We start from the raw sequence: 17033 nt of genomic DNA on the forward strand, positions 1-17033 counted from the left end.
TTTTGTTGTCACACAACACTGGCCAAAAAGTGTCACAAAAGAATGTAGCAAAACAAAAAAAAAAAAGCAAAATATAATAATTTAAGATCAGCGCTACGCAGGAAAATGGACAACAAATGGAAAGCCCATTAAATGCAAACAGGCGGCTGGCAGTGAGAGAGGCGGAGGGCAAGAGAAAGCCGAAAAAGCATATGCGAAGCCGTGTACGCCTCGAAACGGAAGCGTTCCCACACCAACCGCCGCCGTCGCCGCCGCTACATAACTCAAATAAGGCAGTAATCACTTGCCTGCCGATAACACAACCACGACGAAACAAAACGCACACGATACCAAGATAAGTGGCAAGGATAACACAAGGATATGGTATTAAAAATTAAAGCGTTACAATCAGTAGACGCGCGCACGCACACACTGAAGCGCATGCCGATTAAACAAGTACGAGTTCGAGTGCACTTCGCTCTTCAACCTCAATACTGTAGCATTTTGAAGTGATGGGCGACAATGTTGATGGCTGATGGTTGCTGGTTGTTGGTTGCTGATCGACCGTTAGTCACATCGGGTTTAACCTATGCAACCAGCGTGCAAGCGAGCTCTTGAAAGGAGCGCACGAACCAACGCAGAGTCACTCAGATGGCAACCCAAATCAACCCGCTACAAGGCACACATACATGCCTACTTATATAAAGCACACATACACACGTATGCACATATTGCGCTGTCTGTTGCTGCTGGTGCGCGAAACTTTCCCACGTTTTCCGCGTTACCATGAAGTGTTGCTTATGTCTCCGTACGACAATGAAAACAACAATAGCCCAGCAGCGGTCTGCTTTGGACATGGCTCATCAGCAGGATTTGCGCGAGGGTTGCAGCCAAACTCTTGAAACATGCAACATTTTTTCCGCGCCACCTTCACCACTGCACACCCCGTTTACGCGCATGCCAGTACGCGTAGCGCCTCAACTTGAGCTTCTTCTTACTTGAGCGCTGACTCCATCCTCCATCCATTCATTAATTGCGCTACCACCCTTAGGGTGTGATGTGCATGTGTGTGTGCGTGTCTGCTCACTTATTTATGTTATTTTATGTACCTTGCATTGCTTTTTATTTGCGATTAGCATTAAGGATCATCCCTTGCAGGCATCCTTCCATTATTAAACATCCGCTAGCATATGTGCCTGGGTGTGTGTGCATGTGCTTGCTGTTGCTGTCATTATTTGCTATTTTAGCAATTTCCCAGCTCATCTACTCACAATTGTTGTCCTTTCGGCCTTTCGAAGCGCCCTCCGTTGTGTGTCTGTGTTTGAAGTGTTCAATATTGTTTTGTGTTTTATTGCCAGTGAATTCACATTTGGCTGGTCTCTCAATTATCAACAGCTCATCATTCCTCATTCATGCAATCGTTACAAGCACACACACACATTCCCCTATGCACACACACACAACAACATATTGTTCATTATGTGCGCTCCTTTATTTCAATTAAGTATTTCCATTTGTAGCTGATAAATGTTGTAATTTGCTCTTATGTGGCCTTTATTGAATTTTTGTATATTTTTGAAATGTTCCTGGGAAATTTTTTAGTTTTATGTATGCGGTCAGTTTGGTGTGCTATTTTCCGTTAAAGCGATTAAAATTGCTTTAATGCCGTTGAGGTGTTAAAAATTTTATAATCCCAATTTATTCTCCTGGGGTGAGAACTAAAAAAATTCTCAAGTCGCAACATTAAATTGATTGATTTGTGAATCGCATAAATTTTTTTTTATTATTATTATTATTTTTTTGGAATAAACACTCTATACAAACTCCCTTCTGTTTCGTACTTTACACTCAAACTCAGCTTAAACATTAAAATAAAAATTTTAATGTGAATTGCGAAAAATTCTCAGCACTTAAACTTGAGTTTTTTAGAGGGAGTTGCGAAAGAAATACTGACTGGTGCTAAAGACACTTTATATTCGCGTTACTAGCGACACTAGACTAGGGTCTCTAGACACTTGGGAAACTGTTAAATGTAACTCAGAAGGTTTAAATATACTTCGAATTTACAAAAAAATACTTCAGAATTTTCTAAAAATTAAAGAATCTTTCAGAAGTGAAGCATCTGAGTGACCTTACGTCAATTGATTCAAGTATTTTGGACATTGTCGAAAATTTTTTTTTGATTTTTGCTTCCTTTACTTGACTTGAGCATAATAAGAATTAAATGGAAAAAAATTTAAAAATTTGAATAATTTTTGAGATTTATTCAATGAATAAAAGGGTTTGTTTGGTAAAAAATTCTTGATAGTGCAATATTAGTCGTTCTTTTTGAAATTTAAATCTTTTTTGAGAGAAACTTTAATTTAAAAAAAAATTGTCTAAGTTTTATGATATCTTTTGACTTGATAAAATATACGTTAGAAAAAATTTTTTGTAAGTTTAATGTTTTTTATGATGTTTCAAAATTTGTTGGAATAAAGTATGTTTAAACAATTTTTTTCTAATTGCTATGTGTTTTAGGATTTCCTTTTAGTTATAGGGATGAAATATACTTCTAAAATATTATTATTTTTGTTAACAATTTTCGGAAAAAAACTTCGTGAACAAAATACAAAATAAAGGTTGTCAAAAAAGTCTTGCGGCTTGTCCTTGCAAGCGCGTAGTTCTAGTCGTCGCATCGGTTCACGCTAGAGCTTTTTGGAAAGCTCTTTTCACGTGCTAACACGTGTTTGATTAATTGTTGTTTGCTTTTAGTCGTTCGTGAGTTATAGCGTCGCAAACATGGAGCAAAATAAAGAGAAAATACGGCATATTTTACAGTACTACTACGATAAAGGCAAAAATGCATCTCATGCTGCCAATAAAATTTGTGCAGTTATGGACCCGATACAGTTTCCATTTCCACCGCACAACGATGGTTTCAACGTTTTCGTTCTGGTGCAGAGGTGATCGAATATGCGCCACGGTCCGGAAGGCCTGTCGTCGAAAATTGCGATGAAATCGCTGAATTGATCGAAAGAGACCGGCATAGTAGCAGCCATAGCATCGGCCAAGAGCTGGGCATGAGTCATCAAACCGTTATAAACCACTTGAAGAAGCTTGGTAGAATGTATGGGTGCCACACGACTTGAAGGGAAAAAACATTTTTGCCCGTATGGATGCATGCGAATCGCTTCTGAATCGCAACAAAATCGACCCGTTTTTGAAGCGGATGGTGACTGGCGATGAAAAGTGGGTCACTTACGACAACGTGAAGCCCAAACGGTCGTGGTCGAAAAGCTGTGAAGCTGCCAAGACAATGGCTAAGCCTGGATTGATGGCCAGGAAGGTTCTTCTGTGTGTTTGGTGGGATTGGCAGGGAATCATCCACTATGAGCTGCTCCCCTAGGCCAAATGCTCAATTCGGACCTGTACTGCCAACAACTGGCCCGCGTGAATGCAGCACTCATGCAGAAGAGGCCATCTTTGATCAACAGAGGCCGAATTGTCTTCCATCAGGACAACGCCAGGCCACACACATCTTTGGTGACGCGCCAGAAGCTCCGGGAGCTCGGATGGGAGGTTCTTTTGCATCCACCGTATAGTCCGGATCTCGCACCAAGTGATTACCACCTATTTCTGTTCATGGCGAACGAGCTTGGTAGTCGGAAGTTGTCCACAAGAGAGTTCTGTGAAAATTGGCTCTCCGAGTTTTTTTAACAATAGGGAAGCGAGCTTCTATAAGAGGGGCATTATGAAGTTGGCAAAAAAACTTGCACGAAAAAAAAACATTTGTTATAAAAATAATATTTGTTTGTTGAAAACTTTTTTTTTGTTGAAAATTTTGTAAAAAAGTATTTAGAGATATCATTTTTCTCTTAAATACTTAAAAAACAAATTTTTTTCCAAAAAAAGAATTTTCAACAAAAAAATATTTTTATAACATATAGTGTTTTTGTTTTCGTGCAAGTTTTTTTATTTTTAATTCTTTGGAAAGAAAAATTTTAGTCAAAAAATAATATTGGAGAGCAAAATAATATATTTTCATATTATTCATTCGGACGATTATTTCCACCAAAAATATCACGAGTTTTGAGATATGTTGTTCTTCAAGATATTAAATATATATATATATATTTTCATATTAAATTTAAAAATGGGACCGTATACGAACTATTCACATCTAGACGTCACTTTTGAAAGATCCTTTACAAGCACTTATCTGCTGGTGCTCACATGTATATATGTAGGTATTTTCATGTGACACACTACATACTCAATATGATTATTAAAAATCCATATTCAACTTAAGACATTTTTTTATTTTAACTTTATTATCGTCAAACAAACAATTTCGCCACTTTCTCTCCTTTAAATAAAAAAAATTTAGAATTAACTTATGTATATATTTCAGCTTAATGTGTTGGCCTTTTCAACGCGTTTGTTTTTCTTCCCTACGCTTCTACATCCTTTGCGCTGCGCTGTCCTTTCCTTCGCAAACCCACTATCAACACTGCCACAGCCAAAGCCAATAACGCTAGTGCCGCGGCCCCACATATATAATACCAGTGCGGCACTGAATTTTTACACACATCGCTGGAGGTCAGTTGAGTCACTTGTCCCACCGACTTGCCATTAGCGCAGCTCAACTCCTTCAAGTCTGCGACACGTTTATTATTCAATTTGATGAAATTTAACCAAAGCACCGACTCACAATCGCACTGCCACGGATTGTGCGCTAGTGATAGCTCCGCCAAAGAATCGTGCAAATATTGCAAGACCTCGTAGCTCAAATACTGCAGCCGATTTTTACGCACATTCAAGTTGGCCAACTGACGCGGCTGAATCTCGCCTGCTTGCACTAGCAGCGCGCTTATTCGATTATCCGCCAGCTTAACGCGCACCGAACCCATGTGATGAGGCAAGCAGTAAACGCTAAGCGAATTGTTGCTCAACTCCAAGTACTCCAACTTGGTGAGACCATCGAAGATGGAGCAGGCCACCGATGCACTCAGGTCAAGTGCATTATTTTCCATTTCGAGATGTTGCAAATTACTGAGCGGTGCAAAGGTGCCGAGCTCCAATTGCTTCAGACGATTATTGGAGAGATAGAGCAGCGTGAGTTTGTGCAACGACTGGAAGACATCGACAGGCAGGTGGGCGAGTTGATTGTTGCTCAAATCCAATTCGGTAAGATTGTGAAGTTGCGCAAATGTACCAGAGGGTATTGTGCTCAATTCATTGTAGCTTAGATCGAGCGCTTCAAGACGTTGCAATGGCGCAAACAGTCCGGCTGGTGGCGTTTGCATGCGATTCTCACGCAAATGTAGTTGTGATAAGCGTGCGCTGATCGGCTTGAGTAGATCACCTGGCAACGGTGCTTCGAATCGTGTCAACTCCAACGTTTCCAGGTTCTGCATATCGGCAAGCACATCCACATCCAATAGACCAAAGCCACTGAGCATGAAAGCAGAGAGTCCGGTTAGGCTGGCGAGGTGGCTGCGATTGAGCGGTACGCTGGTTACGCCACGTTGCAACTTCACCGTTCCACCAATGCTGATGTTGAGCCTTTCGAATATATCCTGAAACGGTATGCATCCGTCGATTGTAATGTCATTCAAGCGCCCCAACTCCACTTCGGGCAGATTGGCGCTGATTTCCAACATATCCTCGACTGTGCCTAGACAAGAAATGGTAAAGCTTTGATAGTCCAATGAAACGTAGATCTTGAAGTGATCCTCATTGTTGAAAACGATGGTGGAATGTGTGTCCAATTCGTGGCAGCTGATGTTTGCGGTGGTATTCAGTTGCTGGCAGGTATCGGCTGTGAATTCGTTATGGACCGATTGCCAGTGAAGCGTTAGTGTAAATAGTAAAAGTAGAAGAGTTTTAATGCGGATGAAAATGTTCATCTTTTCGATTGAGTTTCTTATTTTTTTCGCTTTGATAAATTTACCAAAAATACACAAAATGTGTGCTGCGTTTAAAGTCCGATTTGTGAATAAAGTTCAGATTCATTAACAAATTTCTGAATGCAAAATATTTGGCTGTTTTTCATTTACAAATTCTATTGCTTATCGCAAGAATTTGAGAACAAACGCCTGTTTGTGACCATCGACTTAGTATAAACTTTTGATTATGTGCGCGTTCCAGTGAATATTTGTGCTATTCAGTTTCTATATATACCTGTAAATAAGCAAACCATTTTTAGCATTTTTGTTTATCTGTTCGCTTTTAATTTTTCTTGCCGATACTATTTTATTTTGCGCAGAGTTGCCAACTAACTTAGTAATGAAAGCATTTAATAAATCGATCAGTAAAAGTGCCACCGTAGTTTAATGAGTTTATATGTGAATACCATTCGTAAGAGCCCGCGTTCGAAACCCACCATGGTCATGAGAAACCAAATGATGTCAATTTCAGATTATATCTCACGAATAACTTGCTCGATATTCGCACTAAGGACGTGAATTGTTAATGGATTGCTCGCATAATATAATTCTTTCTTGGAATCCCACAAAAAAAAATCACACGTCGTCTAATCGTAGCTCCGAGGTGGACACTGGACATCATTCAAGACGTCTGGTAACACGAAAACCGAGTTTGGCGCGCAAATGATCGATTGTGGCATGGACTTTGTGGTATGGCGTGCCATTCTGCTAAAACCAAAGATCTCCCAAGTCCATGTCTTAAATTTCTAACAACAAAAAATGACTCGAAGATGATTTTTCATGACCCTGTAACGCTCACAGTTGTCCGAAATGGCATTTCGAGCTGCCTTTTCAAAGAAAAATGGGCCAATGAAGCCACCATTTCAGAATCCGCATGAAACTGTCCCGCTTTGAGCATGTAACGGTTTCTTCAAGATCACGAGTGAGCATTTCGAATGTCAGGAGCAGCGCCACATTGACTTTGGAAATAAGTTTGCAACGCGGGGATATGAAACTGACTCTCAGGCAAAAAACACTATTTGAGCCATCTAGTAAACGGCATTCCAATAAGAGTGGATTAAAATTGAATACAACGAGCGGTGTGTTTGGTATTAACCATCTTTTTTCACTTGCAGAACGTCAGGATATCGATGTTGCAGGTTCTTCAGCTACACTTCAGCTACATAGCAATATTCTATACAGAACTTCAAATTTTTAGTCTGCCAGTCCTTTTTCTATTCTTGATAGAACCAGTTTTTTTTTAATTTTCTCACCAACCTTTGAAGTGTGAGCCCGTTCGGATGATTATTTCCTATAAGTGCAAAAGTCACGAATTTTGCATTAAGTTTGCTTTAGCAACATGACAAAGTGGCCTGAGGCTTTGATCGTACTTTGAGCCTCGCCTCGGCACTAATTGTTAACATGCAGCAAAAATTGCTAAAATTTGATTTTCCGGAGAAACAAAAAACTTTGGTCACTGACCTGATATGATTTTTAGATAGGACTGAAGCTCTGCAGGTTATAACTATCTGAAAACCTAGATTTTTACTTATGTAAGTAGCGCCAAGGTGAAGGTTAATAAAAAAATATATTTAGCAAAAACAAGAACCTTCTTTAAGTACCATTCAAGTTGTTCTCTTGATATTGAAAATTTCCGCCGCTGCGAATTTCTTCGGAAAATTTTTTACACAGTCGCCAACATTTTAATTGCTGTAATCCTTAGCGAAGCCACAGACGTTCGGCATCTGCTTAGGCACACATACACATACAGATTCACAAAAAATACTTATTACTTATCTACTTTGCTATGCAAGATATGTTTTTTAAATAACTTTGCAGTTCTCTGGGTATTTTTATGTCAATTGTACTTTTGGTGCTGATAAGCGCAGCTTGAAATAAATTTTTCGGTTTATTTTTATCCAAATTTTCCTTTAGTTTTTATTCGTTTTATTTCTCATGCAAAAGGAATTTTTTGAGGTTGACATTGGGTATATTTGTGTGGATAACATTTTTATATGATTTATCAATGAAAAGTGTGTATGTGTGTACCTTCGTAACTGAGAGTTTTTGTGCGTTACACTTTTGCGGTGGGACCTAGGCGCGATCCGCACTATAGATATTGCGTAATAGAATTTCGGGATCTAATAGTTCACTCAAAGCGAATTTCTGATAAGTAAAAGTTTTTTATAAAATGTATCTGCTACTCTGTAGCATCAGAAAATACTTACGAGAGACTTTTATCTATAGGCGAACACCAAAAATTGAAGTAGAAGCTCGGCTTAAAACACTGTGAAGAATTTATGCGCCGTACTTCCACATTTTATACATTTGCACTTTTATGTACAGCGTTGACCAAAAGTTCAAGGCACCCCACTAAAATATAAATAATTTGAAATTTAGTAACTACAGTACCTGGATTTTTGACAACTTTTGAAAATTAATTAGTTTATTATTAAATTTTTATATATATATTTTTTAAATATTGTTCATTCTTCTACAAAAACTATGCAAATCAAACTTTCAAACATTGTGTAAATTAAAACAAAAACCAATAAATTTCTATAAAAATCTAAAATCTTAATCAGGACTCTGAGAAAAATTTCGGGTGCACAGTTTTAGAGGCCATTGAATTTCGGTAAGGTTCAAGTTTCAAGTAGGTAGAAAATTACTTTAACTATTGACAATTTGAATGTCATCCACGTAAAACAAAAAGTTTCGAGCATATGGAGAAAACCTGCAAGACCTCTATGCTTCCGTAAAAAATATATTATATTAACTTTGAATGCCAAAATCATTAAAAAAAATACAATATTAATAAAAATATTAAACTAAATAGAAAATAAATATTAAGATTATTAAAACATAGGAAAATTAAATGAAATATAAATATTAAAATTAATAGAAAATATTTTTAGGTGCGCAATTAAGTTCTTGCTCTTTATTTCATGCCCATCTTCTTGGTAGATCTCGTATATCGTCGCGGTAAAACTGTTTATCTTTTGATGATCCACGGATCACCCCATTTTTTGATGTCTTCATATGAATGGAACTGCGGTTAGCTAGACCATGTGCCATTGATCGGAACAGGTGATAATCGGAGGACGCAATATCTGGAGAATATGGCGGGTAAGGTAGGATTTCCCATTTCAGTGTTTCGAGGTAGGTTTTAACGGGTTTGGCAAGGTGAGGCCGAGCGTTGTTGTGCTGTAGAATCACTTTTTCATGCCTCTCCGCGTATTGCGGCCGCTTCTCGCGCAGTGCTCGGCTCAATCGCATCAATTGAAGTCGATACCGAGCGAAACCATCACTCGCTTGGTTTTAATTGTTCAAAATAAATAACACCAACTTGGCCCCACCAAATACATAGCATAACACTGTGGAACAAATTCAGGTTAGCAAAAATTAGGTCCATTCTGAAAGTGGCGGGTGAAAATAGAGGCGAAATTAGAAGACCCGTATTGCGCCGTTTTTTTATGTTAGTTCGAATTTTTTTTTAATCGGGATCTAATAGTAGGTTTTAACGGGTTTGGTAAGGTGAGGCCGAGCGTTGTTGTGCTGTAGAATTACTTTTTCATGCCTCTCCGCGTATTGCGGCCGCTTCTCGCGCAGTGCTCGGCTCAATCGCATCAAGTGAAGTCGATACCGAGCGAAACCATCACTCGCTTGGTTTTAGTTGTTCAAAATAAATAACACCAACTTGGCCCCACCAAATACATAGCATAACACTGTGGAACAAATTCAGGTTAGCAAAAATTAGGTCCATTCTGAAAGTGGCGGGTGAAAATAGAGGCGAAATTAGAAGACCCGTATTGCGCCGTTTTTTTATGTTAGTTCGAATTTTTTTTTAATCGGCCTAATTTTTGCTAACCTGAATTTGTTCCACAGTGTAATCTTCGCAGCGTGAGTATTCGGCCATGACTTTCTTTTCTTTGGATTGCTGTAATGAATCCATTTTTTATCACTCGTCACGATGCGATGAAGAAACCCCTTCCTTTTTTGCCGCTTACAAACAAAATTTTCTGCAAGTATTTTCGAATGCTACAGAGTAGCAGATAAATTTTATAAAAAACTTTTACTTATGAGAAATTCACAGGCGAAAAAACGACGTTTAACATCCCTTGGTTTTAACTCATAAAGAACCCAAGTCCCCTGTTTCTGAATCATTCCCAACGCATGCAATCGGTTGGAAATGGATTGCGGGTAACTCCTAATACTGAAGGAAGCTCTTCTTGCGTTTGACACGGATCCTCATCGAGCAATGCCTCCAATTCAGCATCTTCGAAGGTTTTTGACCTTCCTTCTCGCGGACGGTCGTCAACATTAAAATCACCGTCTTTGAAGCGACGGAACCGATCTCGGCTCGTTGTTTCACTTAAAGCAGCATCTCCATCAACTTTTTGTAGCGCTCGATGCGCTTCAGCCGTTGCGCCGCCGTTTTTTTCCAATGAAAGAGGAAAATCAACACTTCCCGCAAGTGACGATTATTCGGCACAAAATGAGACATTTTTACAAAGCCAAAAGTATATGATACCAAAACAAAATCACTAATGTGTCAGTTGCAGTGTCGAAGCAGTTTGTTTACCACATGCCTAAGCTTGGTTTATGGCGTTTAGGTTATGTTAAAAACGACTAACACACACTGCTGGCTACATCTATTGACATTGCGCACCAATAAAGTTAAATAAAAAATAAATATATTATTAAATATTTTTGTACTAAACAATTAAAGTTAAATAAAAACTAAGTAATATATAAAAATTATAATAAAATATTTGAATTAAATAAAAAATGAATAGTAAAATAATAAAACAGATATCAAAAGTAAATAAAAAATAAATACTTAAATTGTTAAAAAAATTTTAAAATTAAAAGAAAAGTAATTATTGAAAAAATATTAAAAGTACAAAACAAAATTGAAATTATTAAAAAAATATTAAAAGTAATAATAAAGAAATAAATTGTCAAAACATGTCACTGCCGGCTTGTATAATATATACTTATGGCAAAAGCTGTATATTTATACATATGAGCATTTCTTACTAAGTGTGTATGTTCGCATTCAAGATAAATAAAAAAAATTGTTTTGCCTAAAAACCAATGGATCGTATAAATACACATTTTTTCATATGCATATTTATATTTATTATGCTTATATTTTTAGTACCGTTTAACATGACACAACAAATTTCCGGTGGATGTGCCACGGAGTATCAAGCATTTATGTATAATATTTTTATTACTAAAACCCTGTGGATTTCGAGATTACAATTTAGTAAACATTTGTCCCCCCAGGTTAGTACGAATTTATTAAAAAGTGACTTATTTATGTTGTTTATTTTTTAGTTCATCATGTCATCATGTCATTCAGCTCTTCAGTCACTTGCTTCTTCATTTGGCAAGATTGCAGATATCCGAAATATAAGGGGGATAGTAAAAATTGAAAAAGAAAGGGATTCATAATCGGACTTTGAAATCTTAAAGCATTCTTGCAGTACGCGCAATCCACCAAAAATATATAAATGTTGAAGAACTTCGACAAGTTTTGACTACTTTTTATTAGTTTTTTAAACTAAATTATTTTTTCATAAAAATAAAAAATAAAATAATTGGCGCGTACGCTTCTGTTAGATGAGTCTCTTAATGTTGTTCCACAAATGGAGGGACCTACAATTTTAGGCCTAGTCCGAACAATGGTTTATATGAGAAGTGTTTCCATGGCAGAAATACACTCGAAGGTTTGCCATTGCCTGCCGAGGTGCGACCGCTATTCGAAAAAAATTGGTCTATTCTTTGATGTTCATGTACGGAGATTCGAACCTAGGTACTCCCGAATGGTAGTTATGCACCAATCCATACAGCTACGGCACTCGCTCATTCAACAACACAGACTATACAAATCCAGGTTTCAAACTTTGTAAAAAATTTACAAGAACTCGAAAAATTCAAAATTAAGAAAAAAAATTTGGTTCGCAAATTTATAGTCCATTAAATTGTAATATAATAAAATGCAAGTTTAAACAGGTTCAAAATTCTAATATAGTTCAGGTTAAATTAAGGAATCCGGATAACTGCAGTGTTTTCCAAATAGAGATACCCGCAATAAAGGAAACAATCAGTCAATTGGTTGCTAAATAGTGGAACAACCTTTAAGGAAATCGAAATTTATTACGGCACCCAAGCGGTAATCAAGGGATTGCGGTAGTCTTATACGGAAGCACCAAATACAGCAGAATGAATACTGCCGTGCACATTGACATGTAAAGTTGCAAGCAGCGATCCCGTGCCAAGTGATCCAAGTACGTTGGGCATGGCCGTACAATTTTAATTTTTTTTATTTTCACAAATGGCAAGAAAAAATTTGCCAAAAAATTTCCAAAAATTTTTTTGTAAAAAAAATCTCTCAAGCATTTTGATAAAAGAAAATGTTATTCAAAAAATTTTTTTCTAAAAAAATTTCCGAACAAAAATTTTCTAAAATAATTTCCTACAAAAAAATTTACTAAAAAAAATGTCTCTAAAATGTTTTTCAAAAAAATGTTTTTATTTCATTTAGTTGAAATATAATCATAAAAAATAATATTACAAAATCAAGGCAACTAGCAGCAGAGGCTATCTCAACAACATCGGCAGCCTGTGGCAGGCAGGGATCCAACCTTAATCCCATCAACCTTCTCCATTACATCAACAGCACTGGTTGGCTGGCTGTAGATATCTATCCGTTGGAGGTCTCAAAATGGTATCGAAACGGCACTTCAACCATTTCACCTACCTGCCTGCTTCGAAAGGAGGATATGACACTGTAAGTACGTCCGTTCGAAGCACTTCTGGCTAAAGCAGTATTTACTCGAGGCGACTTTTTAGGCGAACCAACATCGCTTAGAAAAAATCACTTATATAAAATGGTGACTCAACAAATTATCGAGTGAAAACATCGCTTATCTCTAAGTAGGCAACAGGTCAATTTTTTCCAGGCGAATTTTCAAGCCATTTAAGCCTATTAGAGAATCGTCTCATGTAGATGAAGCCAGACGAGGCGGGCCATGGGTCTAACTAGGTAACACATCTCTTTAGTGGTGGTTGCCTTAACTGGATAGCGACGGATGGCAATAAACATAACATGGAGCAGTTACGGAAACAAAGTAATTAATGCTGTCTTAAAGATACTGGATAGTTCGAAAAGAGGATTTGACACTATAATCAGATCTGTAAAATCGCATTCGATTTCTTCTTCTACTTCTTCCTACTAACCTGCAGTAGCTGGTGGGCGTAAATTACATAATCATACAATTGCACAACAGCCTTCAAAGAATTACTTTTACCTGCGAACGTTTAAGTTTTCAACTTAACCCTGAACCTACCCAAGATTTCTTTGTTTTCACGAACAAGATTTGGGTTCGAAAAAAGTAAAAAGAACTCTTTAAACTTGAAGCCGCTTTTATTACTATTGTTGACACATGGCTAAGGCCTTGCTAAAGTTTTTAATGCACCACACTTGAACAAGTTTTACGGTATCGCATATGTTTGTTGCCTCTTTTGCCACAAAATAGTTACACTAAATAGACTACCTGTTCACGCTTGCAGCCAATTAGGCCGTTTTGCACCAGCCGCCGCCAGCAGTGCCCGCCGTGCCCGCCGTGTGTCATTATCATCAACAGCATCATCATGTAGGATCATTAGTGCCATCAGTGGCAGCAAATAATACTCGGTTACATGGAATCGTTTGTTGACTGCTTGCGGCTATGCGAAGCTGGAAATGGTGGAAAAGCGAAAAGAAGCGAAAACAAACAAAAAGTTTATTACCTGCAACACCCAATAGTTGCCACAGCAGTGCTACTGGCGCAGGCATCAGCGCTGGCAGTGGTACTGGCATTACTTTATGGCCGTGGCTATTGTAAATGTGTCACCACAACACCTCATAGCGCACACAAACGCACACATCGAGCACATAAAAGCTCTACCAACAACAACAACAAAGTGTTGCCTGCTCTAGCGGCAATTATGCGACAATAAAAGCTGTGTAATTCTTAACGTTTATGGATTTTTAATAATTGCACTAATTGGCCGCCAGGTGCACGTTCGTTTGCACTACTCACCAGCGCTGCACATCTCCGCTCCTCTGCAAGTTGCATAGTTTTGGATTTACTCACTGATTTTTCCTATTGACTATCTTTCCTGTCTTGTTTACACTCCCCATTTCTGCTCCATATTTGTGGGTTTTAAGTTGCAGGCATAGCTTCGCTTAGTCAACTATGCTACTTGATATTTATTCATAAGGCTAACAAACTTTGGAGTGGCAGGCCAGCGGTTGGGTTGGGTGAGGGCGTTTGCGCGTAATTTGCGATTCCTAAGCACGTTTCATTATAATTTTATTGTACTTAATAGTTCCATTGCTTATGCTTGGCCGAAAGCGGCGGACTGCTGCTGGCGTTCACTGGTCAGGATGGCAATGCAGACGTGCACCCGCTCGTGATTTACCCGTTGACCTCGTGCGCTACCGGATTGCCGAAGATGTCGCCCAAATGCCAACACCAGTTAGCTACTGCATTCGAACTAAACCACTAGGCAGTTTTACAGTAGCTTGACATGAAATTATGAAAGATGAAAAAAATGTACTTACTTTACTTACTGCTTATACCCTTGTACTGGGGGTTTAGCCGAGCTTCTTCTTGTAGGTGTAGTGTTTTCTATGCCTCGATGTTGTTCCACAAATGGAGCGACCTACAGTTTTAAGTCGCCTCCGAACGGCAGATGATTTTTCACGAGTAGCTTTTCCTAGGCTTCTCCATTGGCACCCGAGTGGCGACCGCCCTTAAAAAAAAAAACTATTTCTATCAATTGGTGTTTCGTGCCCCGCGTTTCGATATAGTTTCGAACCTGAGCGCCAATCCATTTGGCCACGGCGCGCATAGGGGTACTTAGACAAAAATCTGGCCAAAATCATTTTGAGCATTTTATCAGGTGACAACAGAGACATTTTTCAAAAGCTAAGTTAGGTAAGGTTAGGTTATGGTTTAAGTTGGTCTGTACGACCAACTTACTTAGGTTTACAGGTCCGTTGTGATACAACTGTGCGACACGAGAACCTCATTCATGTTTCTTCGTGAAACCATTTTGCAGCTCTTATGAAGCACAAGTTTAATGCCACCACCAAGTTGATTAGCACTTCCAGCGCTTTGTTTGGGGTGGTCCTCAAAGTACTTTCAAAAGCGTAAAGACGTAAAAACAATTGCAAAAATAACAATTAAAATCAATCATCAGAGTCAGATTTGCTGCTTCTTTCATGATCTTCGCCGTTACTGCTTTCGATTTTCCCAATTGACGCTTGAGGATATAGAAGGCTTACTGTTTCAGGACAGAGCGCCTCGCTTTTCTTATATGGCTGCTGTCCGTTGTTACTTAACAATGGATCAGACATTAATATAATAAAAGTATCTTTAGTATATCCGTATTACTTTTCACTCTGTCAAATTTACGAGAGAAGTTCTGCCAGTAGAGTCTAAAGTGCTTCCACCGGGCTTGAGCAGCCTCTTTGGAAAGTTGCCCGATTGGTAATATTAAATATGAAATAACAGTAGCTCCATGCATTAAGATTTTATATACAGCGGGAGAAATTAGATGCCACCCATCTAGTTGCACGTAGCCGAATGGGTTGGTGCGTGATTACCATTCGGAATTCACAGAGAGGTCGTTGGTTCGAATCTCGGTGAAAGCAAAATTAATAAAAACATTTTTCTATTAGCGGTCGCCCCTCGGCAGGCAATGGCAAACCTCCGAGTGTATTTCTGCCATGAAAAAGCTCCTCATAAAAATATCTGCCGTTCGGAGTCGGCATGAAACTGTAGGTCCCTCCAATTGTGGAACAACATCAACACGCACACCACAAATAGGAGGAGGAGCTCGGCCAAACACCTAACAGAAGTGTACGCGCCAATTATTTATTTATTTTTTATCTATATTAGTTGCACGTACGGAGTTGCAATCAAACTTCTTTGGATTAATCGAATGTTCATTGAGAATTGTTTCATGTATCCATTTGAATCTGTAGATCATATTTGGGTCTATACCAGTGCTCCGTGAAGCAGCTATGGTATCAAAAAATACTCTTCTGGATGTATTACCATCGTTAGTGTTTCCGAATTATACCTTTGGTATGTCTACTAAAAGGCTCCTTTCATCTCTAAATGCTTCTTGAATTTGCTCTTTCCTCTCTTTTACTAATGGACTATGAATAAGTTCGTGCGGGTTTTTTCGAAATTTGAAACTTTATTGACGTAAAATGGTTACAAATTTAATATTCAAAATATTGTCCATCGCTTACTACTACTTTTTCCCATCTTTCTGGCAATTCACGGATTCCCTTTGTGAAAAATTCGGTCGGTTTTGCCGCAATCCACGAATCGATCCATTTTTTGACTTCATCGTAATTACGGAAGTGCTGGTCAGCCAGGCCATGTTGCATCGATCGGAAGAGATAGTAATCGGATGGCGCAAGGTCTGGACTATACGGCGGGTGGGGTAGGACATCCCATTTGAGCGTTTCTAAGTATGTTTTGACCACTTGTGCAACATGTGGCCGAGCATTGTCATGTTGCAAAATAACTTTGTCGTGTCTATCGGCGTATTGCGGCCGTTTTTCTCGCAGTGCTCGGCTCAAACGCATCAATTGTCGTCGGTAGACATCCCCCGTAATCGTTTCATTCGGTTTCAGTAGCTCATAATACACAACACCCAGCTGGTCCCACCAGATACACAGCATAACCTTCAGGCCATGAATATTCTGCGCCGACGTCGATGTTGAAGCATGGCCAGGGTATCCATACGTTGCCCGACGTTTTGGATTGTCGTAATGGACCCACTTTTCATCGCCAGTCACAATTCGATGCAAAAAACCCTTTCTTTTGTGCCGTTGAAGCAGTTGTTCGCATGCCATAAAACGGCGTTCAACGTCTCTTGGCTTCAATTCATACGGCACCCAATGGCCTACCTTTCGGATCATTCCCATGGCTTTTAAACGTTTGGAAATGGTTGATTGATCAACTCCCAAAGTTTTTGCAACCTCTTCTTGCGTTTGAGCCGGATCTTGATCGAGCAATTCCTCCAATTCGGTATCCATGAACTTTGGCGGCGCACCCTCGCGTTCTTCGT

The 17033-nt window shown here is 38.7% G+C and overlaps 1 protein-coding gene across 1 annotated transcript; it reads right to left on the reverse strand.

The window, feature by feature from the left end:
- Positions 1-4412: 4412 nt before the first annotated feature.
- On the reverse strand, positions 4413-13758 carry LOC128864807 (phospholipase A2 inhibitor beta-like). Its single transcript, XM_054104567.1, has 2 exons — positions 13689-13758; positions 4413-5782 (listed from the first exon to the last, which is right to left on the reverse strand). The coding sequence occupies exons 1-2, from the start codon at positions 13756-13758 to the stop codon at positions 4413-4415; spliced, it is 1440 nt and encodes a 479-aa protein (XP_053960542.1).
- Between the last annotated feature and the right edge of the window lie 3275 nt (positions 13759-17033).

Source organism: Anastrepha ludens, chromosome 5, assembly GCF_028408465.1.
Source record: "Anastrepha ludens isolate Willacy chromosome 5, idAnaLude1.1, whole genome shotgun sequence".
Taxonomy (NCBI): domain Eukaryota; kingdom Metazoa; phylum Arthropoda; class Insecta; order Diptera; family Tephritidae; genus Anastrepha; species Anastrepha ludens.